The 24,002-nt window shown below is 56.0% G+C and overlaps 1 protein-coding gene across 1 annotated transcript in view; it reads left to right on the top strand.

Annotated features, from left to right (window-relative positions):
- The window catches only part of CR1 (complement C3b/C4b receptor 1 (Knops blood group)), a 66,919-nt gene that overhangs the window by 17,741 nt on the left and 25,176 nt on the right, over nt 1-24,002 (top strand). The window contains 36 exon segments of the mRNA XM_058423520.1: nt 2,497-2,628; nt 3,778-3,969; nt 4,451-4,642; nt 4,847-4,943; nt 5,099-5,184; nt 5,431-5,625; nt 6,589-6,648; nt 6,748-6,774; nt 6,874-6,937; nt 7,099-7,209; nt 7,438-7,629; nt 7,867-7,962; nt 8,224-8,319; nt 9,198-9,409; nt 13,198-13,377; nt 14,506-14,688; nt 14,863-15,042; nt 15,175-15,357; nt 15,857-16,039; nt 16,214-16,393; nt 16,526-16,708; nt 16,968-17,186; nt 17,553-17,704; nt 17,706-17,760; nt 18,006-18,105; nt 18,452-18,537; nt 19,452-19,646; nt 20,005-20,184; nt 20,279-20,470; nt 20,872-20,971; nt 21,107-21,192; nt 21,705-21,899; nt 22,376-22,558; nt 23,198-23,380; nt 23,515-23,697; nt 23,790-23,972. Of these exon segments, the coding sequence (XP_058279503.1) occupies nt 2,497-2,628; nt 3,778-3,969; nt 4,451-4,642; nt 4,847-4,943; nt 5,099-5,184; nt 5,431-5,625; nt 6,589-6,648; nt 6,748-6,774; nt 6,874-6,937; nt 7,099-7,209; nt 7,438-7,629; nt 7,867-7,962; nt 8,224-8,319; nt 9,198-9,409; nt 13,198-13,377; nt 14,506-14,688; nt 14,863-15,042; nt 15,175-15,357; nt 15,857-16,039; nt 16,214-16,393; nt 16,526-16,708; nt 16,968-17,186; nt 17,553-17,704; nt 17,706-17,760; nt 18,006-18,105; nt 18,452-18,537; nt 19,452-19,646; nt 20,005-20,184; nt 20,279-20,470; nt 20,872-20,971; nt 21,107-21,192; nt 21,705-21,899; nt 22,376-22,558; nt 23,198-23,380; nt 23,515-23,697; nt 23,790-23,972 (5,316 nt within the window).

Genomic DNA, 24,002 nt, shown 5'->3' with positions numbered 1-24,002 from the left:
TCCATATTTGCTCCTCCCATCCGAGTTTTCCTTTCAGGGATTGCCTTCCAGCGCCCCGGCTCCAGCTGTGATCCCTGCTGATCCCGCCGGCGTTTCAGAGGTTTCGTCCCCGCAGCGCTCCTGCAGAAGTTCCTGCGGAGCCCGGCGGTGTCACGCCCAGCCTGACGCTGTATTTCCACAGCAGGTTTTCTGCTCGCTGGCAACGCCACAACAAACGCTAAACACAGCCCCAGCCTCCCTGGGGAGCTCCCTGGACTTCCCAGGAATTCCTGGCTGCAGGAATCAGCAGCGGGGCTGAAAAGCAAAGCATGGAATTCCCTGTCCTGCAGAGTTTTAACTCATTTATTTTAGGAAACCACAGTACTTCGGATATCACATGGTTTGATCTTTATATCTCTGGAGGTTTAAGCCCTTCCTTTAGCAAAAGCTCCTCCGTGTATCAGCCCAAGGTTCCTTGCTGTTTTTATTTCTGCCACAGGAAGATGAAGCCGCCTGCGGGCTGGGCATCTCTGATCTCGTAACCTAAAGGAGCCACTTCTGCTTTCCAGAGGGAGGGAGGCAGCTCAGCCCCGCTGTGAGCACATCAACCACACACAGACGCAGAAATCAACCCCTAAATCCCCTCCCCAGGGTTGTCACCCTGCACAGAGGGACTGGAAAAGTCACGCGCGTTCTTTTGGCTGCCCGCTCCAATTTTGTCCTGTAAAGACCTAAAACTCCCAAAGACTTTCTGGGTTTTTAAAGTTCTATTTAGTAATAAATGGTAATTGTTTGTAAAAGACAGTCTGTGAATTCAACTGCCCGCTGTTTTCTCATCGTATTTTATTCTCTTTTTCACAAGGGAATCAGCTTTAAGGTATGTCCTGGCAATGCTCAGATTCGATGTTCAGTCAGCTCTTTATCACCCTTTTCTATCTCTCTTTTTACTTATTTTTATTTCTTTCCTAAATGCCATCCATGGCAAGTCAAGCTCGGTTATATTTATTAAAAAAAAACGTAGTGAAGGAGGAAAGCAAATCCAGGCAGGAATGTGTGGGAACGCGTTTTTGGGAAGCGCTCGGGAAAAGGCAGCTGCAGTTACACCTCCCTTAATCCCACCCGGCCCTCCCAGGACCGAGCCCCGCATCCCCCGAGCTGCGGCTCAGCCCGGGCAGACCCAGGGCTCGGCCCCGCAAGGGTTTGGGAGCTGAGGCGGAGCTCCCGTGGGATCCTGGAGCGGCTCCCGTGGGATCCTGGAGCGGCTCCCGTGGGATCCTGGAGCGGCTCCCGTGGGATCCTGGAGCGGCTCCCGTGGGATCCTGGAGCGGCTCCGGCGGTTCCAGCGCTGTTTTTGCTGGCGGGTTTGGCCGGACGCCTCTGGCAGCCCCAGCCCCGCAGCCGCTGGGGCCGCGCCGGTCGCTGTGCGTGTCCCTGTGCCAGCAGCAGCTGCTCGGGCTGATCCCGCTCCGCAGGGAGGGATGGCAGCGCCAGATAAAGCCAGCGGCCCTGGGGCAGGCACCGAGCCGCTATCGCGGGGCTCAGCTGCCGCTCCTTCGCTTCCCGGGGCAAAACCGGGCGGCAAACGTGGGTGCGGAGGGGCAGGGCTGAGCCCGGTGCCCGGGCGGGGGGCACAGAAGTGTCCCGTTCCCTCCTCGAGCAGAAACCAGCCTGGCTCAAGGGTTGAGCCTGGGAGCGAGCGCGTTTCACCCAGCTCAAGCCGCAGCCGCTCCGTGCGGGGCTCGGCGCCGCTCCGAGTCTTTTGCCAAAGAATTTTCAGCGCCTTCCTGCCCCGCGCCCTGAGATAATGCAGGAGAATTCCCCAGAATTTAAAGGTGGTTTTTATTTTCCCGTTAGCGGATTCCTTTTGGTTTATGCAGCCACAGTCCCCATCCAGTGAGGCCAGTGAGATGTAAGAACGCAGCCAAGGTGTCTCCGTGGAATTTGCCAGTGTTTACAGGGAACTGTTTACAGGAATACGTTATCCAAGGTGCTGGATTCCTCCCTTAGGGAAAAACACCTCTGCCTCTCATTGCAGATGCCTTTGTTACATGGAGCTTAAATTGTATCGGAAAGGAAAATAAAGTGGGAATTGAAAAGAAAATAAAGCAAGAGAGGTAAAATTGAGCTTCTCAGTGGAAACATGGCTGTTTCCTGGAGAACAGAGGGAAGCAGGAAAGTGCAGGCCGGCTGCTGCTGGCTGCCCTTTCCTCGGACTGGGAGGACGCATTCCCCTTCCTGCCCTTTTCGGTTCGGGTCTTTTCGCTTCCTTTGGCACTGGGCAGCTTTGGAGGGAGGTGGGGTTTTCCGGGAAGGTGCGGAGAGACGCTGAGAAGGAGATCCTGAGGCAGCGGGATCCGGGGAGCCGCTCCTCGGGGCGCCAGACGTGCCAGGCGGAGCGGGCACCGCGCGTTCCACACCCAGCCCCGCTCCCCACCGCACTCGGGGCTTTCGTCAGAGCCTTCCCGGAGCTCAGCTGAGCTCAGCTGGCCGGGAGGGGCGGGCGGCGGCTCCGCGCAGCTCGGACCGGCCCCGCGGGAGTGACTCGGGGCACTGCCGGGGGACCCGCGATGGGCTCCGGCCGCCGCTGCTCGCTCCTGCTGGTGATGCTGGTGGTGCTGGTGGTGCTGGTGGTGCTGCCCGCGGCGTGGGGTGAGCCCTGGGGAGGGGTGCGGTGTGCGGGGAGCCCGGCACCCCGGGGTGGGCGTCCCGTGGGTGCGGGAGTGCGCTCGGGTGTGCGAGTGTGTGCTCCGTGTGTTATCCATGGGAATGTGAGTTATCCGTGGGAGTGTGGGTTATCCATGGGAGTGTGTGCTCCGTGTGTTATCCATGGGAGCGTGAATTATCCATGGGAGTGTGTTATCCACAGGAATGTCTATTATCCACGGGAATGTGAGTTATCCGTGGGAGTGGGTTATCCATGGGGATGTGAGTTATCCATGGGAGGGTGTGCTCTGTGTGTTATCCATGAGGATGTGAGTTATCCGTGGGAGGGTGTGCTCCGTGTGTCATCCATGAGTGTGTAAGCTCTGTGTGAGTGTCTGTGTGCCCCGTGTGTTATCCATGGCAGTGTGTGTGATGCATGTTATGTGTGTTATCCATGTCTTATCCATGTGACGGTGATCCGTGTGTTCCCTGTGTGTTTGTGCTCCCTCTGTGTGTGTGCTCCATGTGCTCCGTCTGTGTTTGTGCTCGTCGTGTGCTGTGTGTTCCTTTTGTGGGTTTGTGTGCCCCATATCCCTGTGTGTGTGCTCCATATCCCTGTCTCTCTGTGTTCTCCCATATCCCTGTGCTCTCCCATATCCCTGTCCCTGTGCTCTCCCATATCCCTGTCTCTGTGCTCTCCCATATCCCTGTGCTCTCCCATGTCTCTGTCTCTCTGTGCTCCCCCATATCCCTGTGCTCTCCCATATCCCTGTCTCTGTGCTCTCCCATATCCCTGTGCTCTCCCATGTCTCTGTCTCTCTGTGCTCCCCCATATCCCTGTGCTCTCCCATATCCCTGTCCCTGTGCTCTCCCATATCCCTGTGCTCTCCCATATCCCTGTCCCTGTGCTCTCCCATATCCCTGTCTCTCTGTGCTCTCCCATATCCCTGTGCTCTCCCATATCCCTATCCCTGTGCTCTCCCATATCCCTGTGCTCTCCCATATCCCTGTCCCTGTGCTCTCCCACATCCCTATCCCTGTGTGCTCCGTGTGCCCTGCTCCCTGTGCCACCCTTTCCCACAGTCTCTGCGTGTGCCCTGCACGGGGTACAAAATCCGCAGGAGCCCCTCTAAATCCCGGTCCATTTTCCCGCAGGGGACTGCGGGCCGCTGCCAAACATCAGCCACGCCGAGCCCCGGGGGGACATCAAACACCAGCAGAGCTTCAGCGTGGGCTCCACAGTGACCTTCGGCTGCGTCCCGGGGTACACCAGGCGCCCCTTTCTCTCCGACACCATCCAGTGCCTGCCCAACTCCCGCTGGTCCAGCCCGCCCGACTTCTGTGGCCGTGAGTGTTTCCCTTTCCCCGGCACCAGGAGGGCGCAGGCTGCTGGTGGAAGCGCTCACGGCTTTGGCAATCGCTGCCTCAGGGGTTTCCTCATCACACAGGATGAAGTGGTTTGGCCGCTTCTCTTGCTGCCCCTTTTCCTTACACTCCACCGAGGCCCTTGACGCTTGTGTGTTAATAAAAAGAGAGGAGCAGCTTGGGAAGCGCTCGGAAAAGGGGAAGGACTGCAGGGGCAGAGCACTGAGCGACCAGAGCAGGTTTGGCTTTGGGGATTTGGAAACTTCTCCAGTGAAAGCTGGCTGCACTTTCCCACCTCAGACATCTCCCTGGTGGAAGTGGCCAGGGAGGAGGGCACTATTTGGGGTATCCATGCTCTTAGTGAGGCTCCTGCGTTATCACTTGGATTTGTTTCCAGTTGAAAGCAAAATGTTGTTATTTGTGCTGTGTAACCGGACATTTCGGTTCCCTCTGTGGGGGGCAGGCAGCTGTCCCAGACCGCCATCCACGCCGTTTGCTGCCATCTCACCACAAGATCAACAGCAGAATTTTTATGCCGTTAACACCACAGTGAGGTACATCTGTCGCCAAGGTTTTGAAAACACCACAGACCAGCCCCCCACCAGCACCTGTTTGGACGACTTAACGTGGACAGAAGTTCCTAAACTGTGTCAGAGTGAGTGTCTCCACGTCATTTCTTTTTCTCCAATGCTGTGTTCCAAGTGCCACACCTGTGTTTTAAAATTTCTCTTTTCTAATGACGCTTAACACGAAATGCCATTATCTGCCTGATTTGACATTGCCATACCACCGTGAAATGAAGCCTGTGGGTTTTTTCCCAGCCTCAATGTGTCCTGATTTTAATCTTGCTCTTTCTTAGAGAAATCTTGTGGTGCTCCAGCCAACCCAGAACATGGCCAAGTCACCATAAAAGATCACCATCTGGGTGCAACAGCCAAAGTGGTCTGTGACCGTGGGTGAGTGTGAAGCCGCTCCCCACTGCATCCCAGTTGCCTGGCCAGAGTCACTGGGGTGCAAACTGGGACAAGGGGCAATGCCCACAGAGAGTCCCCAGCGCATTCTTGGTTGGTGACAAGAAGCTGATTTTGGGATGTGCCGTTTGTCCCCGCAGGTACAGATTAAAGGGAGAATCACCTTCCATCAGGTGCATCCTACAGGGAAACAAAGCTGTCTGGAGTCCTCTTCCAGCTTGTCAGGGTGAGTGAAACCATCCAGTGCTTGACTGGAAAAACCAAATATTCCAACTCAGAAATGCTGAATTTTTGGTTTATTCCCTAAGTGAACTCAGGTCAGTAACTCTGCAAGGGCAGAGCTGCTGTCACAAAGCAGGGACTCCCCAGGAGCATCACTGCTTCCTTCTGGCAGTGACTGTCCCCTCGTGAGGGCTGCTGAGGAGAGCGTCCCAGGGGTCACCTCCTGAGTTCTCCTCTCTCTCTCCCACAGTGATTTCCTGCCCCCCTCCTCCAGCCATTCCCCACGGGCAGCACAGTGGGAACAGCTCGGGGGCGTTTGTGTTCGGCTCCGTCGCAGCCTACACGTGCGAGCCGGGGCTGGAGCTGGTGGGAGAGGACACCCTGCTCTGCACCACGGACAGCGGCGACAACGGCACCTGGAGCGGGGCCCCTCCCTCCTGCCGGGGTGAGCACTCGTCCTCTTCTTTCGAATTTCTCGAGGGGCCAGGTGTGATCAGCTCTGTGAGGGTGCAATACCTCTGAGGGTGTCCAGCACCTCACAGAAAATGGCTCAAATAACCAGCGAGACAGCATGGTCGTGTGTGTCTTGAAAAAGCAAAAAGGTTTTAATAAAAGGAGAAAATAATGCAAAAACAAAGCTGCTCCCAGTGTAGGGATGGGCCCCACACACCTGCTACAACACCCCGAGAATGCTGAGGAGCCTTGTGCTCAAGTATTGAAGGATTTGGGGTTTTTTTTTTGGCAAACAGCCCAACAGAGAGCAGCTGCATCTCTGAGGAACAGCTAAAGAGACCGACAGTGTTTTTGTCTCGGCGTTGAGACAATTATTGCCAGGACAGCAAAGAAACTTCTGGGTCCTTTTTACCTTATTAGCACAGCAAGGAGTGAGTCTTAAACCTTTTCCTGTGTGGAAGCTCCTGCTGGGGTGTGGGGTGCATTTTTACACGCCTCCTCTCAATCCTCCCCTTCCCCTGCAGTTTGCTCCTCATTGCATCCCGCCTGCACTGGGCATCCTGGAGGGTTTGTTCTGCTTCAGGTGCCAGGCTCTGCTGAGGAACACCAGGAGCAGAACCAGACATGGGGTCACATTTTCCCTCCAAGAGGAACAGGCAGAAATGTAATGAACAATTCTGTGAAATTATCAGTGACCGCAAAGCTGGTGGAGGGAACTTAGGAGGGATTTATGTCTCGTGTCTCAGCACCCAGGCAATAAAGCCAGGTGGAACAGCAGAATCCCCTCTGCCCATAAATCCCTGGAGTGGCACAAGAGGCCCCTGCCACAGCCTGAGATGCACAAGTCACCTGTCCATGTGATCTTTACTCCTCTCTGAACTATTTTATATATTATGTACAAGTGGAGCACCATAAAAAATAACATTTTGAGTGTTTTCCCTTTGTCTCTCCCCAGTTAAAACCACAGCAGAGACAAACCAAACCAACCCCTCAGAAGAGAACCCTTACTGGCTGGGTAAGAGCTCAATTTCTTAGAAGTCCTGTTAATTGCTGTAATTGCACCACATTTTGGGCTTTGTGTTTCTAACATCCATTTCACTATTTTCCTCCCCAGCGAGCATCCTCATTCCGAGCTGCATTGGTAAGTAGCTTGAAATTGAAATATATTTTCCTACCCCGAAGCTGTTTGCTGTTAAAAGCCTGGAGCCAATGGTTGATTTCCCTTTCTCCTCTTTGTTAGTTCCCCCAGTAGTCCTTGGAATTCTGGCTGGGATCATCATGAGGCGGAAGGAGAGTGAAAAGCAGTAAGCGACAGTGCCCCTCGCAAATTGTAACTTTCCCTGGGAATAAGAGGATTTTTCCTTTCATTCCCTATCCCTTCAGCATATTTGCATGGCTAGCACGATTTTTCCACGTTGCCGCATTTCCTTTTATTCTACAAGTTTTCTCCTTCCCGTCTCTTCAGCTCTTACAACGTGAATTTTCAAAAGCACGAGATGAAGGGAAGGGAGGCAGTGATGCACCCGTGGGTTACAGAGGAGAAGAAGCAGCTCAAGCTCTGGAATTCCTATTTTTGGTAGGTTTGCTTGTTTACCTGCCCAAAAAATTTATGTGCCAGGCTTCTGACTATAACCAGGGGTCTCACTGGTGCTGAGCTCGCCTGTGCAGATCTTTGAGCAGTTTTTGACTTCCAAATGCTGTGATGAACTCCCTGCTGTCCGAAGGGCACCGGCTGCTTCTCAGGAAGGTTTAGGGTTTGCTGGCTGCTCTCTGCATGGATTTCCCTCATCTCTCTCACCAACAGCCACAAAGGGAACTGCCACGTGTGTACCAGCTGTGAGGAGCAGCTCCACGGTGACCTGGCCCCTCTCTCGGAGCCCACACGCCACGGCTGCGCCTCCTGCCAGGACTGGCTGAGCTCCCAGCCCCAAAGACCCCGCACCTACTCGGTGCCCAGCGTCGGTGATGGGGACAGCTGGAGCCCAGCAGGCAGCAGGTACAGCATCCAGCAGCTGCTCCCCTGGCACGGGCCCACGGGAAGCAGAGCAAGGGGAAAAGGGGGAGGAAGCATCTTTATGTGGATAAAGTGAGTTTTGCAGCTGGAATTCGCGTGGTTCTTGTTGTAGCGGGAGCAAGGATTTCATATTTAGGAAGCAGTGGCTCTGTCGGGCAGAAGGTGTTTTTGGGGAGTCACAGGCTGAGGTTGTCTCTCTCTCTCTGTGTGTGTGTTCAGCTCTCCTGCCGAAGCTGTGGATGTGCTGAGGGGAAATGGCACAGGAGAAGCTGCTCCAGGGTGGAGTGAGGCAGAGCAGCCCATGGACCACCAAAGGTCAGTCTTCCACCTAAAAACACCCAGATGCCACGGTGGGCCTGGACAAAAATCAGCGAATTTCAGAATGGAGTAGAACTGTGTCTATCAGAGAATCCCAGACTGGTTTGGGTTGGAAGAGACTTAAAGCTCATCTCATTCCCACCCCCTGCCATAGGCAAGGACACCTTCCACTATCCCAGGGTGTTCCAAGCCCCACAAACGTGGCCTGGAAGGCAGATCCACGCTCTCAGTGCGCTCTTCAATGGTTCTTCTCCACAGTGACCACATCTGCCCCATCTGTGAGAGCTGGCTCCGTGCCCACACTGGCCAGGGTGACAGCAGTGCTGTGACACCGGCGGAGTGGCAGGACAAGGGGTGAGTGTGGCCAGGGCAGGCAGCTCCTGTCCAGCTCCTCTCCACCCTGCAGCGTGTGCTCAGTGCCCTCCAAAGTGAGCGTTCGCCGCTTAACTTAAAAAAAAAAATCGGTGGCAGTGTGTGAATGTTGGTTGTGTCAGGGTAAATGGTGGTGCCCGGCTCAAGGCGTGAAACTGGGTGAGGTTTGTTCAGATGATGCTTGTGGGGGTTCTGTGGGTGTCTCTGAAGCAGCCTGTGCTCCTCAGCCGTGCTCACCTGGCTCAGCCTCGTGTTCCTTGGAGCTCTGGTTTTGGTTAAGCAGCAAAAGCCCAGGTGAGAGCCTGCAGTGGGAGCCTCTTTTCACCACTGCCCGGTGCTTTTCCCACCTGTGGGTGCGGTTCATTTGCTTCTGGCCACGTCAGGTTTTGGGCCAGAGCAGTGAGAGGGTGAAGCTGTTGGCTCAGTTTATTTATTTATCTTCTGACACTCACCTGTGCAAGTCTGGTGCTCTCAGGCCAACAAAGCTTCCTTAACAGAGCCACCATTGACAGATCCTTGGGAACCTTTCTTAGGAAGTTCTTAGGAGAAAACAAGCGAATGTGATTTGACATGTGCATCTGCTTGCTTTGGCTCTGGGAAGAGGGAACTCCTTGCTGCTGCACTTGTTTTGGGGTTTTTCCATTTAATCCTGTGAGTGCCTGTTCCACTGGCCGTGAGCCCCAGCCCTGGGGGAGCCGTTCCCGTCCTGCATTCTCCAATCACTGCTTCTTTGAGTTCAAAAAGGGAAATTGTGAAGGAAAGCAGCTTTTGTGGGTGCTGGAGCCTGTGCAGGGCGCTTTGGAGAGGGGCAGGCGCTGTCACCATCCCGCTGGGACTCACCCTCACCTCTGTCCCCACAGCCCACCCGGCTCCGTCTGCCCTCCCTGCTTGGACCGGCAGCTGCTGTCCCTGGTCCAGGGGGACACAGCCAGCAGCCCCGTGTGTCCCCTGGCCGGGGAGGGGACCCCGGCACACCTGGCCCCTCTGCACAGCCCCGGCTGCCACGTCTGCCCCGTGTGCTCGGCGCCCAGCCACGCTCACCTGTGCCAGCCCCAGCGCCTGGCACCCGATGGTAGGAGCTGCACCCCAAAACCCCCCGGGGCCCCTGGGGAGGGGGACAGGGCTCCACAAACCCTCCCCAGGCCGAGGGGCTCCCCCTGATTCCCGCTTGTTTCCCGTTGCAGGGTAAATCCCGGAGCTGAGGAGGGGAGCTCCGACACCCCTGGCAGGGATTCAGTTCTTAGTGCAATAAAGTGACCTGAAGTCGAGGCTCTGACTTCACCTGACCTGGCAGAGAAGCAAAAAAAAAACCCCAAACATACTTCAAATCCACCTCTGTGTTGGTTTAATGCCCACTTTTGCGTTTATTTTTGTATGAGCAAAGTATTTTTGCAGCTCTTAAAGCGAGACTTTAAAAAGTCAGTAAACGTTTCATTGCACTAGGAAAAGAATTCCCTCCTTGCACAATCTTACAAGATTTATTTGTATTTCTTAAAATACTTCTTTTATAAAACCGAGGTTCTTTTCCTAGTGTGCAGATAAAAGTGCAAAATTTACAGTATTTATAGTAAGACTGTTCTGTAAATAAAAGGAATGTAAAATAAGGAATCCTGACTCTGGGGTTTATTTCATATTTACTAATCAATCCTTCCCATTGAGCGGCTTAAATAATTTTGCAGTCTCATTCTTTGCTGGATGTAATCAAGTTCATTAACGGATTCTGCTCAGTTAATTGCTGTTGTTGCACTGGTGTGCTGTGCCTGGCTTTTCCTGGGAATTGTGATGAGGGAGCTGGGGCAGTGCTCTGCTTTTCCCTCCTGAGAAAGCGGCCAGGAAACGCTCGCACCGCTGTGCGGGGCTGGAGGGCTTTGGAAGCTCCCTGCCACCTGGAATGCAGCTCAGAAAGCAAGGGCAGCTATCCCTCTGGGAAGTCACGGAGGTGCCAAAAACCTCCCCGCTGCAAGAGAGGAGGCTCGAGAAATTCCTGCGCTTCGGGGTCCCCACGTGTTGGGTTCCTCAGCACCACCGAGGGCGCGCTGGACCTGGTGGGGATTCGGGGGGCTCTGAAGGGTCCTGAGGTGGAAAGTGCAGCTCCTGCTGAGAGGATCAGCGGGAAATGTCCTCCTGAGAGTGATCTGTGCTTACCTGGTTTGGCCCAAGGAGGACGTGTGAGTCCGGCATCACCTCTGAGTACTGACAGCACCGAAAACCACAGAGTCCTCAAGGCTGGCAAAGACCCCAAGAAAACCACACAGTCCTCAGGGCTGGCAAAGACCCCAAGATCACTGAGTGCAGCCTTTGACCGAGCACCACCTTGCCCAGAAAGTTTTCGGGCTCTTGCTCCGCTCACGCCAGGGCTGGGGGAGAGCTCTCGCTCTGATCTCGACTAGGTGCAGATGGACACGGAGGCAAATCCTCCGTGGGGAACAGGGCACCAACCCCGCAGCTTTTGGGCTCTTTGTTCTCATCCTGCCTGACCTTTCACTGTGCTGAGGACGGTGTGTGAGTGTGGAGAGAGGTGAGGGAGGAAAATGCCCTGGATTTGCCTGGCTGATGGAAAGGCCACGCTGAGGTGTTGGTGCCCTTTCCTGGCTGTGACTCAGCCTGGATAAAGGATCACTGGATAAGCTGAAGAGGTGTCATAAAATGGAGTTGGGATTGGAAGATTTCCTGTTTAGTAGGGAAACACCACTGTGGTGGAGTTTTGGCTGGCTAAGCCTGAGAAACCCAGACCTTTAGCTGCTGGTAAAGCAGAATGTTGAGGTTTGGGGTTTTGCCCGCTGCAGAGGTAAATCACCCATCTGGGAGCTTCTCACGATGCACACTTGGGAACAGGAACCATCCAAAACGTGTCTACCACAGCCCTTTGGTTTCTCCATTTCCCCCGGTGCCTTCCTGCTAGCAGGAACGCGCCTCTAATAAGAAGGAAGCCCACAAATAACCATTTCCATGCACACATCAGCCTTGTTCCAACCAGACCCCCAAGTTCTCCCTTCCCAGCAGAGCACGGCCCTGTCCAGCTGTCACTGCAGGTCCTGTTTTCTCAGCCTTGCAGAACAAGCATTTGCACATTGCTGGTTATTTTTATTTCTCTCTTACTGTAAACCACGTGAGTGACTAAATGGAGAAAATACAACCTAAAGCCTCGCAGCTCCGGGTTGTGTTTGGTTTTGCTGTTTGAATCCCAGCACATTTATTCCTACTGCATAGTCCAAAGTGATTTTTTTTTTTTTTTTAATCAAAAGATTTAACAAGTGATTTGGGGATCAGCTTGGAATTATCTCCCCACAATCAAATGAAAGGAATTGTGAACGCTGAAACATTGTTGACAGGTGTGGTCACCAAAATTTACCATCGGAGAGGGTTTATTTACTGTATTTGTAATCAATTGTACATAATTTTTCTTTATAATCTGTGTGCAAATGACCCAAGTGCAATTCTGAAGTGTGAATGTTGGATTTGTAAGTATTGGAAGCTCTCTGTCAATAAAAGAGACAAAAGGACTTGAGCAGTTCATGTCTTGCTGCCGGTTTTAGGCTCAGAAAGTGTCACCTGTGTGAGGTGGGGAGCTGGAGCTGCTGGGGCTGCTCCTCCATCAAAAAAAGTCCTGTCTGGGGGGTTTGTTCTTCCTGCCAGTGGTGAGGGGTCAGCCCAGGGTCGGGTCAGGAGGATTTGTGTCCACAGCTGGTCCCATTTTTATGGGAGGAGGGAATGCCCCACTCTGCCCATGGGCAGGTGAGTTGTGCCATGTCCCTTAGGTGCCACCACCATCACCTGGGGCTCTGGGACAGAGCCTGGGCCACTTCCCCTGAGGGGGATACAGCACCTCTGCCTGCACCCAGCCCTTTTTCACCCCTCTTTCCACACCCTGCCATTTGCACCCTGCCCTTTGCACCGTGGGCACAGCACCTCTGCCTGCACCCAGCCCTTGTTCACCCCTCTTTCCACCCCTGCCCCGCCAAAACCGGCAGCAGCAGCAACGTGAGGCACCTGCAGCCCCCTTGGGGAGGTGCTGGCTGTGCCTGCATGTGCTGGGGAGCCCAGAGGTTCCTGTCCCACAGCCCTGGAAAGTCCCCCAGAAGCATCTCCTTCCTCCCACGGGGCCAGTGGGGGGAACTGGGGTGTCCATATCTGCCCCGTGCCCCCGGTGAGCCGCAGTCTGTGCCGGGGATGGTGCTCACCTTCACCCTCTGCCTGCTGGGCAGCTCCGCTCTGCTCCTCAGCACCACGCCCGGGGCTCAAGGTAAGGCAGAGCAGCAGCTCTGCTCCTCTGGGGCCTCCCTCCCACGTCCCTCCTCTTCCTCATGGCTGCTCCTCTCCTCGCTGATCCCGGTGGAAATGGGAGCCCTGCACTGCTCCCAGGTGGACCTTGGCATCAGAGTGCGTCCGAGCTCCTGTGCTGATGGCAGAGACCCTCTGGCACAGCATCAGAGCCACAGCTGGCACAGCATCAGAGCCACAGCTGGCACCCCCAGCCCAGGCTGGGCACCCCCAGCCAGCCCCTGGCACCCAGCTCCCGGCAGCACAGATCCCTGGGGTGCTGTGTCAGTCCTGGACTGCCCTGTCAGTGTTTTCCTGGGTCGGATTGGGCCCTCAGGAGGGGCTTCAGAAAGGTCACCAAAGGCTCTTGACCTCGCTGGGTGGTTGACACAAAGCCCCAGACACCCAGAATTTGTCAGCTGCCGTAGCAGCAGGGTCCCCCAGGAGCACAGGGAGGGTCCTGCTGCCGCAGGGACCCCCACCTCGGCTGCAGCCTCCAGTGCACACACTGCTCACGGCCGCCAGGCTGCACGGACACCTTCCATCCCAGGAACCCTGGGAGCTGTGCAGGCAAACGTTTCCTTTCTCTCCGTTTTCCAGGTGCCCAGTGCCGGTTCCCAGGCATCCAGCATGGGACCGTGTCCCCTTTTCGCTACTACTACAGGATACTGGACACCGTGACCTTCACCTGCCACCCGGGGTACACCCTGCGGGGCCCCAGCAGCAGCACCTGCGAGTCTGGCTCCAGGTGGAACCCCCCTCTGCCAGAGTGCAAAAAGGGTGAGTGTGCCAGCCCCGAGAGCAGCGCCGGCCGCGGGGAAAGCTCCCTCTTGTGTCCTCGCGAGTTCAGCGGAAAGGCAAAGCCGGGATGGAGCTGTCCTGGCTTCCCTTCCCGAGCAGAGCTGCCAGCTCGGCTGGCAGAGACAGAAACAGCTCCGGTGGAACACGCTGGGGTGGGACATGGGGATGGCTGTGCCCTGCCTGGGGCTCCGAGAGGGATGGGGAGAAGGGAACCCCGCGGGATGGCAGGATCTGAACCCCGGGGATGGCAGGATCTGAACCCCGAGGATGGCAGGAACTGAACACTGGGGATGGCAGGATCTGAACCCCGGGGATGGCAGGATCTGAACCCCGCGGGATGGCAGGATCTGAACCCCGAGGGATGGCAGGTACTGAACCCCGGGGATGGCAGGATCTGAACCCCGGGGATGGCAGGAACTGAACCCCGCGGGATGGCAGGATCTGAACCCCGGGGATGGCAGGATCTGAACCCCGAGGATGGCAGGATCTGAACCCCGGGATGGCAGGATCTGAACCCCGGGGATGGCAGGATCTGAACCCCGAGGGATGGCAGGATCTGAACCCCGAGGATGGCAGGATCTGAACCCCGAGGATGGCAGGATCTGAACCCCGAGGGATGGCAGGATCTGAACCCCGGGGATGGCAGGATCTGAACCCCGAGGGATGGCAGGATCTGAACCCCGGGGATGGCAGGATCTGAACCCCGAGGGATGGCAGGATCTGAACCCCGGGGATGGCAGGAACTGAACCCTGAGGGATGGCAGGATCTGAACCCCGAGGGATGGCAGGATCTGAGTCCCGGGGATTCCTGACATTGGTTCTGAGCAGATGTGGGGTATTTTTACCTTCTCTGTGGAACGGAAAGTAATCACAGCTCACTGCTCTTGCTGCTTCCATGTCAGTGTGGACCCCTGCCAAACCCTGTGATGTGTCTGTAGTCCTGTCGGGACCGTCATTATTGTCAGTAACTTTCCAGGTGCAGCTGCACCTTTAGCGAACTAAAGCCTTGAGGAGCACAGAGCAGAATTCAGGATAACACCCGAGCTGTCCTAGCAGCACACAAAGCAGCACAGAGCAGAGCCACAGGACGCTTTCCTCCCTCTGCAGAGGTGACATGTCCTCGGCCACCCAACATCGCCAACGGGCTGCACAGCGGCCAGTCCTCGGCCAGGTTTCCCCGGGGAGTGACCGTGTCCTACAGCTGCAAGGAGGGCTTCCAGCTGCTCGGGAATGTGTCCACCACCTGCTCGGACTCCGGGCTGTGGAGCCGGCCCCTGCCCCGCTGTGAAGGTGCGTGGATGCCTCGCTCCGGGCGTGGGGTGGCTGAAGGGTGCCGGGTGTCCCGTGGGACCACAGCGGGCGGGGTGGTGGCAGCGAGGAGAGGGCACGGGAGGGCTCTGTGCGCGCAGGGGAGTTCCCAGCTCATGCGGGGGAGTTCAAAGGACGCTGTCACTGTCCCCACAGCGATCGGCTGTCAGGCACCCGAGGTGCGGAACGGGAAGGTTCACAACGTGCGGAGCGCCTACGCAGCTGGAGAGACTCTGCACTTTGACTGTCACCCCGGGTATGCAGCGGAGGGCTCCGATGAGGCTCGGTGCCAGCCCGGGGGCGCCTGGGACCCGCCGCTGCTCGTGTGCCAGAGGGGTGAGTGTGGGTCCTGCTCAGGAACAGGGGGTGCAGGCAGGGATTTAACCCTTCCGTGCAGCATCGCTCTGCCTGCCTTGCCCTTGCTCCCCGCTCTCTCGCTGAGTGAAATTCCCCATCTCCCTCTCGCAGTCCGGCCGTGCCCGACGCCTCCGGAGGTGGCCAATGGAAATCACAACGGCCAGGACAAAGCAGGTTTCACCATGGGGATGTCTGTAAGGTACACCTGCAATCCCGGCTATTACCTGGTTGGAAACGCCGCCGTGACCTGCAGAGTATCGGGGACCTGGAGCCAGCCCCACCCTCGCTGTGAAGGTGAGGCCGGGCTCTGTTCCCTCTGGGGACAAACTCTCAGGGTGGCTCTGAGCACCGGGGACACCCTCACCAAATCCACCGAGACCTTCAGTGACACACTAAATTGCATTTTAATGAAATATTTGGGTTTATAACATGTAAAGAAGAAGCTAAGATGCACGAATCCAGAGCCAGCACCCTCCTCCCTGTGCTCGTCACAGCCTGGCTCCAGCATATCCGGGGATGGTGACAGTGCTGAGACCAGGCATGGGCCTGGGGGGACACAGCTTTTTGGGGGAGACCAGCTGCGTTTAAATGAATCATTTCAACATTATTTGTCCAAAAATATCAGAGGAGACACAGCACACACAAAGGCTGCTGTCAGGATGCAGCTGGCAGTACCTGGGGTTTGAACCCTCTGTCCTCCCAAAGTCTGACATGCTTTGGGAGCGTGGGGCTGAGCTGGCTCTCCAAAATCACCTCTCCCAAACCCTCACGAGGTTTTCCCCTCCCTCTGCAGAGGTGACATGTCCTCGGCCACCCAACATCGCCAACGGGCTGCACAGCGGCCAGGCCTCGGCCAGGTTTCCCCGGGGAGTGACCGTGTCCTACAGCTGCAAGGAGGGCTTCCAGCTGCTCGGGAATGTGTCCACCACCTGCTCGGACTCCGGGCTGTGGAGCCGGCCCCTGCCCCGCTGTGAAGGTGCGTGGATGCCTCACTCCGGGCGTGGGGTGGCTGAAGGGTGCCGGGTGTCCCGTGGGATCACAGCGGGCGGGGTGGTGGCAGCGAGGAGAGGGCACGGGAGGGCTCTGTGCGCGCAGGGGAGTTCCCAGCTCATGCAGGGGAGTTCAAAGGACGCTGTCACTGTCCCCACAGCGATCGGCTGTCAGGCACCCGAGGTGCAGAACGGGAAGGTTCACAACGTGCGGAGCGCCTACGCAGCTGGAGAGACTCTGCACTTTGACTGTCACCCCGGGTATGCAGCGGAGGGCTCCGATGAGGCTCGGTGCCAGCCCGGGGGCGCCTGGGACCCGCCGCTGCTCGTGTGCCAGAGGGGTGAGTGTGGGTCCTGCTCAGGAACAGGGGGTGCAGGCAGGGATTTAACCCTTCCGTGCAGCATCGCTCTGCCTGCCTTGCCCTTGCTCCCCGCTCTCTCGCTGAGTGAAATTCCCCATCTCCCTCTCGCAGTCCGGCCGTGCCCGATGCCTCCGGAGGTGGCCAATGGAAATCACAACGGCCAGGACAAAGCGTTTTTTACGTTTGGAATGTCTGTAAGGTACACCTGCAATCCCGGCTATTACCTGGTTGGAAACGCCGCCGTGACCTGCAGAGTATCGGGGACCTGGAGCCAGCCCCGCCCTCGCTGTGAAGGTGAGGCCGGGCTCTGTTCCCTCTGGGGACAAACTCTCAGGGTAGCTCTGAGCACCGGGGACACCCTCACCAGTACGAACAGATCCTCCAGGAGGGTTAATTCCATGTAAAGTGCATCATGGAATCAATTAACATCAGCCCTTACTATGGCTGGGGAGGTTTGTGTGGACATTGCGCTGATTTTGTCGTTGCAGCATTAACAGCTTCTGGTTTTGTGCTTTCTTTTGCCCCGACCCCTCCTGCACACCCTCAATTCCAGTGACTGTCTGCATCAATCCAACCGTAGCCAATGGAAGGCAACTTGGTGGCCACGGACCTCTCTCTGCACCCGGGCAAACGGTGACATTTCGGTGCCACGATGGTTACAGCCTGCAGGGCAGTGCCAGCGTGTCCTGCCAGGAGGATGGCAGCTGGCAGCCCCCTGCTCCTGTGTGTGACAGAGCACTGCCTCACCAGAACTCCTTCAACAGCTCTTCAGGTACATGACAAAATTGCCTCGGGGTACACTGCTATTTTATGTCCCCTAACCCTGTCTAAAAATATGTTGTTAAACACTTTGAGGGGAGGATCTAAGCCTAGCCTGGGAATAAGAACCTAATCCTCTGCGACCCTTCGGGAAAATGGCTGTGTTTATTTATTGTATACTTATATTTACTAATCCTCTGCAACCCTTTGGGAAAATGGCTCTATTTATTTATTATATATTTACTGATGGCTATTTAAATCGAAACAAACATTTTTGCAAGGCAAACCAAACCCCTTTCCTCCTAACAGCGCTCTTTGTGTGCTTGCCCCCGATGTGCCTGTCCTGCCTGGTTCTCACTTCTCTTTTCTCTCTCAATAGGTGCTTGTGCTGCTCCCACACGGTTACAGTTTGCTGAGCTAAATGAGGAGCATAGAAATGCCATTGATTTTTCTGTTGGGAAGACTGTGCAATATCCAGGTGGCAAGACTTGCCGCCCTGGATATGCTAAAGTCCCAGGAATGTCACCCTGTCATTATGACATGCCTTGAGAGCGGAGTGTGGTCAGAAGAAGTAGAGTTCTGTAAAAGTGAATAGATCCTTGATTTGGTGTCCGCTGTTGCTGGAGGAGCAGGTCCCAGGTTCTGTCCATGCTGCCAAAACCTTGACGTTATTCTGAATATGTGACTAGTAAAGCCATGTGACTCTTTGAAATCGGAAACCCGTGTTGGGGAGAACCGGGAATGTGGGCAGGGGACTGGAGGAGTAATCGCATTTTTTGTACTGCAGTGTAGAGAGACGGGAGCGTAAAATGCGGGTGTTTTCCTTCCCCAGGGAAGCAGTGCAGTCACCCTGGTGAGCCTGTGAATGGCAAGATCATTTCCTTGACAGACCTCCAGTTTGGGTCTACAGTGGTTTATGGCTGTGAGGAAGGGTAAGTCCTGGCTGGGAGGTGGATTAGGTGAGTGCCCCCCTTTTTAACCCCGTTCATCCACTCCCAGTAAATGGATTCTGTGTAGAATAGCCCCTGTAGCAGGTTCTGTACCTATGGAGCACACGAGGTGCTCACTGTTGTGCCTATACACCATACTGTGTGTAGATGTTTATATATATCCCCTATAAATAGTGGGAAATGGGTCAGGCAGAGCACGGAAGGAACCTCCCCTCGAGGGCCACCGCTCTGCTGCCAGCAGGGCTGATCCCACATCCCAGGTGGAGGGAAGGAGCAATAACTCCAGCTGGGATGGCTCGGGATGAATGACCAACCCTTTTAACACCAGGCACAGGTTAATTGGACGTTCCAGCAGGAGCTGTGAGATCCATGGGGGACATGTTGCCTGGAGTGGTGACGTTCCTCTCTGTCAGCGTAAGTAGCTCGTGGCTCTGGGGGTTTGCATGGATCTGGGAAATATCTTCCAGCGGAGAACTCCACATCTTTCCAATCAAAGCTTTCACAGGCAATTTCTCTGCTCTGTGGGCAGGAAAATGATCAGAAGGTTTGGAAGTCATAAGAAAGCAGTCTGGGAAAAAGTACAAGATCCCAGAGCTTAAGGGATTATGGAAAGCAACACCTCAGCTGGAGCTCTTCCAGCAGTGCTTGAGTGTCCTGCTGCTGACTGACACCACGAGCCCATTGCAGGAGAGGCAGGGAAAACACGTTCAGCTTTGGGGTTGTTTTGTCAGACCCAGAGAGACCAAGGGTCAGTCCTAAGGAGAGACGGAGCATTGAGCCAGGGCCAGCAGTGACTCCCAAAATCCCAGACCGTGGGTTTGCTCCCTCTCTCCAAGCACTGGTGAGTGTCCAAGAGCTGCTGTGCTGCTCCTCAGCAATTCCACCTGCGGGTTTCTCTGCTGATCAAGCAGTTTGGCTGATCAGGTCACAGTTTCATACGAAGAAAGAAACATTTGCTGGTACATTCTGAGGTTTTAAAGCATTTCCCAGATTCTTCAGGTAGGTGTGAACCAAGGGTGACACACAGACTGTGCCTGTTGCCCAGCTTGGCACCAGGATTTTACACAAGCGATGCAAAATAACTATTTGATTTCTTATTTCTTAAAAAGTACAAAATGCAAAGGATGCAGGTGTTTCCTCCACAGAGCCTTGATTATTTCCGTGTTTTCTACCTGCCAGGGAGCTGGGAACCTGCTGCCAACAAGCCCTCACGTGGGAGCTCGCTTCATTCCATCTTTAGAACGAGTGTTTGTGCCCCACAGAGGGAGGGATTTCAGGCGCTTTGGTGCTGCTGTCGCACTGAGAAGCCTCGTTCTGCACCTCTGCAGGCATCCCCTGCGAGCCCCCTCCGGACATCCCCAACGGGCGGCACACGGGCCGGCTGCTGAGCGAGTTCCACTACGGCACGGCCGTCACCTACACCTGCAACCCCGGCTTCCCTCTGCACGGGGAGCCCTCCATCCACTGCACCACCCGCGACGGCACAAACGGCGTGTGGAGCGAGCCCCTGCCGGCCTGTGGAGGTGGGGCTGGGCTGGGTGAGGGTGCAGGGACCCCCAGAAACCCTCGCAGCGCTGCTGCTCCGTGTTGGGAAGCTCCAGCCGGCTGGGATTCTCGCCCCGGCGTTCTCAGGGGCGGAGGTGCAGCTGAGGCCAGGCAGAGCAGGGGAGGCTGCAGGGCACCCCGCTGCCCCCGGATGCCCTTTGCCCTTGGAGGTGTTTGATATTGCAGGATGCAGGCACAACGTCATCTCTGGGAAAATGATTTTCAGCCTCGTGTCTTAAAATTGCAACCCTCGGTGGCTTCACAGCTGCGGAGCTCTGCCTCATGGCCTGCTTTGAGCACCTGCACCTCTTTGTTTTTTTTGTTTTTTTTTTCCAGTGGCGAGCTGTCCTGTCCCACAGATCCAGAATGGGAGGATCGTGGCTCTCAGGTCTGCCTACACACACGGGGACACCGTGACCTTCGAATGCGACCCAGGCTACGCCGTTCGTGGCCACACAGAGGTCCAGTGCCAACCAAACAACACCTGGGAGCCGCCTGTGCCAGCCTGCGAGCAGGGCAAGTGTCCCAACAGGGCGTTAACCTTCCCCTGCTCTCCCAAATCCACCTTTCCCGGCTCTTGAACACCCGGGCTGGTTCTCTCTCCCGGCAGCTGGCTGCAGAGCCCCTGCCAGGCTGGGCTTTGCCGAGCTGAAGGAGCCCTACAGGATCCGGACGGTGTTTCCCGAGGGCAGCAGGGTGGAATACGTGTGCCTGCCCGGCTACACCCAGCTCCCAGGGGTGTCACCAGCCATCACCTGCCTCAGGAACCAGACGTGGTCTGCAGCGCTGGAGTTCTGTCAGAGTACGTCCTACAAGCGCTGAAAACCTCGCGTGTGAGGCTTGGCCGGTTTTGCGCGTTTTTCCCATGTTTTTCCCACGTTTTCCCCACGTTTTTCCCACGTTTTTCCCACATTTTCCCCACGTTTTTCCCACGCTTTTCCCACGTTTTTCCCACATTTTTCTCACATTTTTCCCACATTTTTCTCACATTTTTCCCACATTTTTCCCACGTTTTTCCCACGTTTTTCCCACGTTTTCCCCACGTTTTTCCCACGTTTTTCCCACGTTTTTCCCACGTTTTTCCCACGTTTTTCCCACGTTTTTCCCAGCTTTGTGGGTTTCTCTGCCTGCTCTCTCTGGTGACATCCCTGGCTGGGCTGTGAGCACAGCTGGGGGCTGAGGGAGGCTGGCATTCCCTTCCAGGGAAGCAGTGTCCCAGCCCAGGGAACCCAGCGAATGGCAGAGCTGTTGTCCTGACAGATCTCCTCTTCGGCTCCAAAATTAATTACACTTGTGACAAAGGGTGAGTCTCGCCCTGCTGAGGGTGAAGTGGATTTTCAGCTTTACACAACCCAGTTCCCAAGTCAGGACGCTTGGCTGCCACTTGCAAGGGCTGTAAAGAAATCTCACTGTTAATTAATCCTTCTGTGTGGTCCAGGTACAAGCTGGTTGGAGACTCCCAGAGAATTTGTGAGCTCTCTGGCACACGTGTCTCGTGGAGTGGGGATCCTCCTGCCTGCCAGCGTAAGTAGATCACCCCAACAGGCCCCTGGAGATGGTTCACAAGATAAGCTGCAACTTCCTTCAAGCCCAAGGTTTTGTTGCAAAAGACTTCTCAGGTCACTGAATGTGTAAAATATTTCCTTTTTCTTTCCATTTTGTTTTGGATATGCTTCTGAAAAGGTTTCAAAGGTTTTTGTTTTGGTCCAAGATGGGAAGGATCATTAATATTTTAAACCCTCTGTTAGTGGGTAAGTATTTCTCACTGCCCAGTCTCTCTCTGTGTCACCAATGGTTATGGAAAGGGAGAAAAGAATTGTCCCAGCACCTCCAGACAAGAGCAGCAAGGAAGTGACTCACAGGAGGGGACAGATTTTCCTTCCCACATGTGATATTTTTTTCCCCATGCAAAGTTTGTTCCTGGAGAACTCAGGTCCTTGAGTCACTGCTGAGGTGGTTTCCTCTCCATCCGCACCCTTCCTGGGCAGCGCGTGTGCCCCGCAGCAGCGCCGACCGTCCCCTTGTCCTGCCCGCAGGAATCAGCTGTGCTGCCCCTCCGGCCATCCCCCAGGGGACACACACCGGGGGCTCCAGGGACACCTTCTCCTTCGGCGACGTGGTCACCTACAGCTGCGCCTCGGGGCTGGCCCTGCTTGGGGACGCCTCCCTGTCCTGCACCTCTGCGGACGGGGAGCACGGCACGTGGAGCGGGGCAGTGCCACGGTGCCAAGGTACAGCTCGGGGTGCGCCCGCAGCCAGCTCTGGCTGTCCCTGGCACAGGGGACAACCACGGCCCCCGCCCGCGGGGAGGCACCTCACAGCACTGGCTTGATTTATTCGCTGCAGTTAATGCCAGTGCTCAAAACAACTCAGGGAATTTAGGTTTTTTAAGATAATTTTTCTGCGCATAAAATGCTCGCTTGAGTAGCAGCTTTTTATTTTTGTTACCGACGGGGAAGGACTATTATTGCTTCAGTTTTCATTATGGCTTAATTTGACGTATCGCTTCTAAAAAAGCTCTAAAAAACAGTATGTTGGTCTCTGATGGAGAAAAGAGCTAAGGAAATCTCCTGGGAAAGCTCCGTATCACCTCGTCCTGACTAACTGCACTCGTGTTGCCTCTCTCCTTTGCTTTCAGAAGGTTGGATTTTCGGTGGTTTTCTTGCCCTGTCGCTATTTCTCACCTGCCTTTCCTTGTCCCTGGCAGAGGTGAGGTGTCCTGCCCCCCCGAACATTGCCAACGGGCAGCACAGCGCCAGCCCCGGGGCCAGGCACGGCCTGGGCTCGGCGGTGCTGTACTCCTGCGCCGAGGGCTACGCCCTGGTGGGGAACGCCTCCATCCACTGCACTGCCAAGGGAACCTGGAGCCGGCCCCAGCCCCGCTGCCAAGGTGTGTTTGTGAGCCTTCCTCTGCCGGTCCCTGCGCTCCTTCCTCCTTCTTGGCTCTTGGTTTAATCACTGCAGCCAAATCCCCAGGGAGTGGCAGAGAGCGGAGGTGCCACGGGCAGGAGGAGCCCCATGTGCTCCTGTGGGTTTCCCTTTCTGTTCCCACTGAGTACAAACGCTCAGGAACAGCTGAATAATGATATTTTGTGTAAGAACAAGAGTCAGTAAAGTTGAAATGCCTGTGCCAGGGATGGCAAGGCCCCGCAGCAGGTGCTGTCCCTGCCCAGTGCCCCTCCACAGCCAGGAGGGATTTCACATCCCCAGCTCTTCACATCCTCGTGCTCTTCCCTTCCAGCAATTGGCTGCACCAGGCCGGAGATCGAGAATGGAAAAGTGGCTGGGTCGGAGACCACCTACAGGCTGGAGGACATCATTTTCTTCGAGTGCAACTTAGGTTATGCCTTGAAGGGCTCTCAAGAGTCTCAGTGCCAGTTTGGGGGCAAGTGGCACCCTCCTGTCCCCACCTGTGAGAAGTGTAAGTGCCAGTGAGGAGCAGCATGGTAGCTGATTTCTGAGCCTGTGCAGAGGGGGACGTTTGTGGTACCAGCTCTTGGCTAGCTGAGACTTCTTCCCCTCCTTGCAGTGCCGCCGTGTCCCTCCCCTCCCATTATCAGAAATGGCCAGCACGACAGCAAGGGTGTGGTGGAGTTCATCCCTGGCATGTCAGTGAAGTACTACTGCGACCCGGGGTACGTCCTCACCGGGAAAACCATGGTTTCCTGCTTGCCATCGGGAGTCTGGAGCATCCCTTACCCCCGGTGCGAAGGTGAGCTGGAAACGCTGTCACCCACAGCGGAAAGGGAGAGCGCTGTGCTCACACAGCCTCCCAAAACCAGAGGAGGAGCCCTCAGCTCTGGCAGCCGCTCCCCCAGCCCGAGCTCTGCTGCTTTTCCCTCCCAGTGATCACCTGCAGCAGCCCCAGCATCAAGGACGGGGAGGTGGCTGAAGGCCAGAGGGCTGTGTACCACCCCGGGGACAACGTCACCTTCCAGTGCCACCCAGGCTTCGTGCTGAGGGGCAGCCGTGGGGCCAAGTGCCAGCCCGACAGCCGCTGGGTGCCTGCTGTCCCCACCTGCCAGCCAGGTGAGCCAGCTGTGATGGGGCTTTGCTGCGGTACCGGCGCTCCACCTCTGGGTAAAACCCCTAAACCTCTGCTCTCTGTCCTGCCCCGGCAGTGGTGCTCTGCCCTCCGCCCCCCGTCATCGCCCACGCCACGCTCAGCACCGAGCCGGGGGTGAACTTCACCAGCGGCACCTCCGTGAGCTACAGCTGCCAGCCCGGCTTCTCCCTGCTCGGGGACCCCGCGCTCCTGTGCACGGCCTGGGGCAACTGGAGCCTTCCCTACCCACGCTGTGCAGGTGGGGCTGGCTCAGCATCCATCCTGTGCC

This window comes from Hirundo rustica, chromosome 24, assembly GCF_015227805.2.
Source record: "Hirundo rustica isolate bHirRus1 chromosome 24, bHirRus1.pri.v3, whole genome shotgun sequence".
Lineage (NCBI taxonomy): Eukaryota > Metazoa > Chordata > Aves > Passeriformes > Hirundinidae > Hirundo > Hirundo rustica.
Note: the sequence above shows the minus strand (reverse complement) of the source record. Positions and strands in the feature narration are given on the sequence as shown.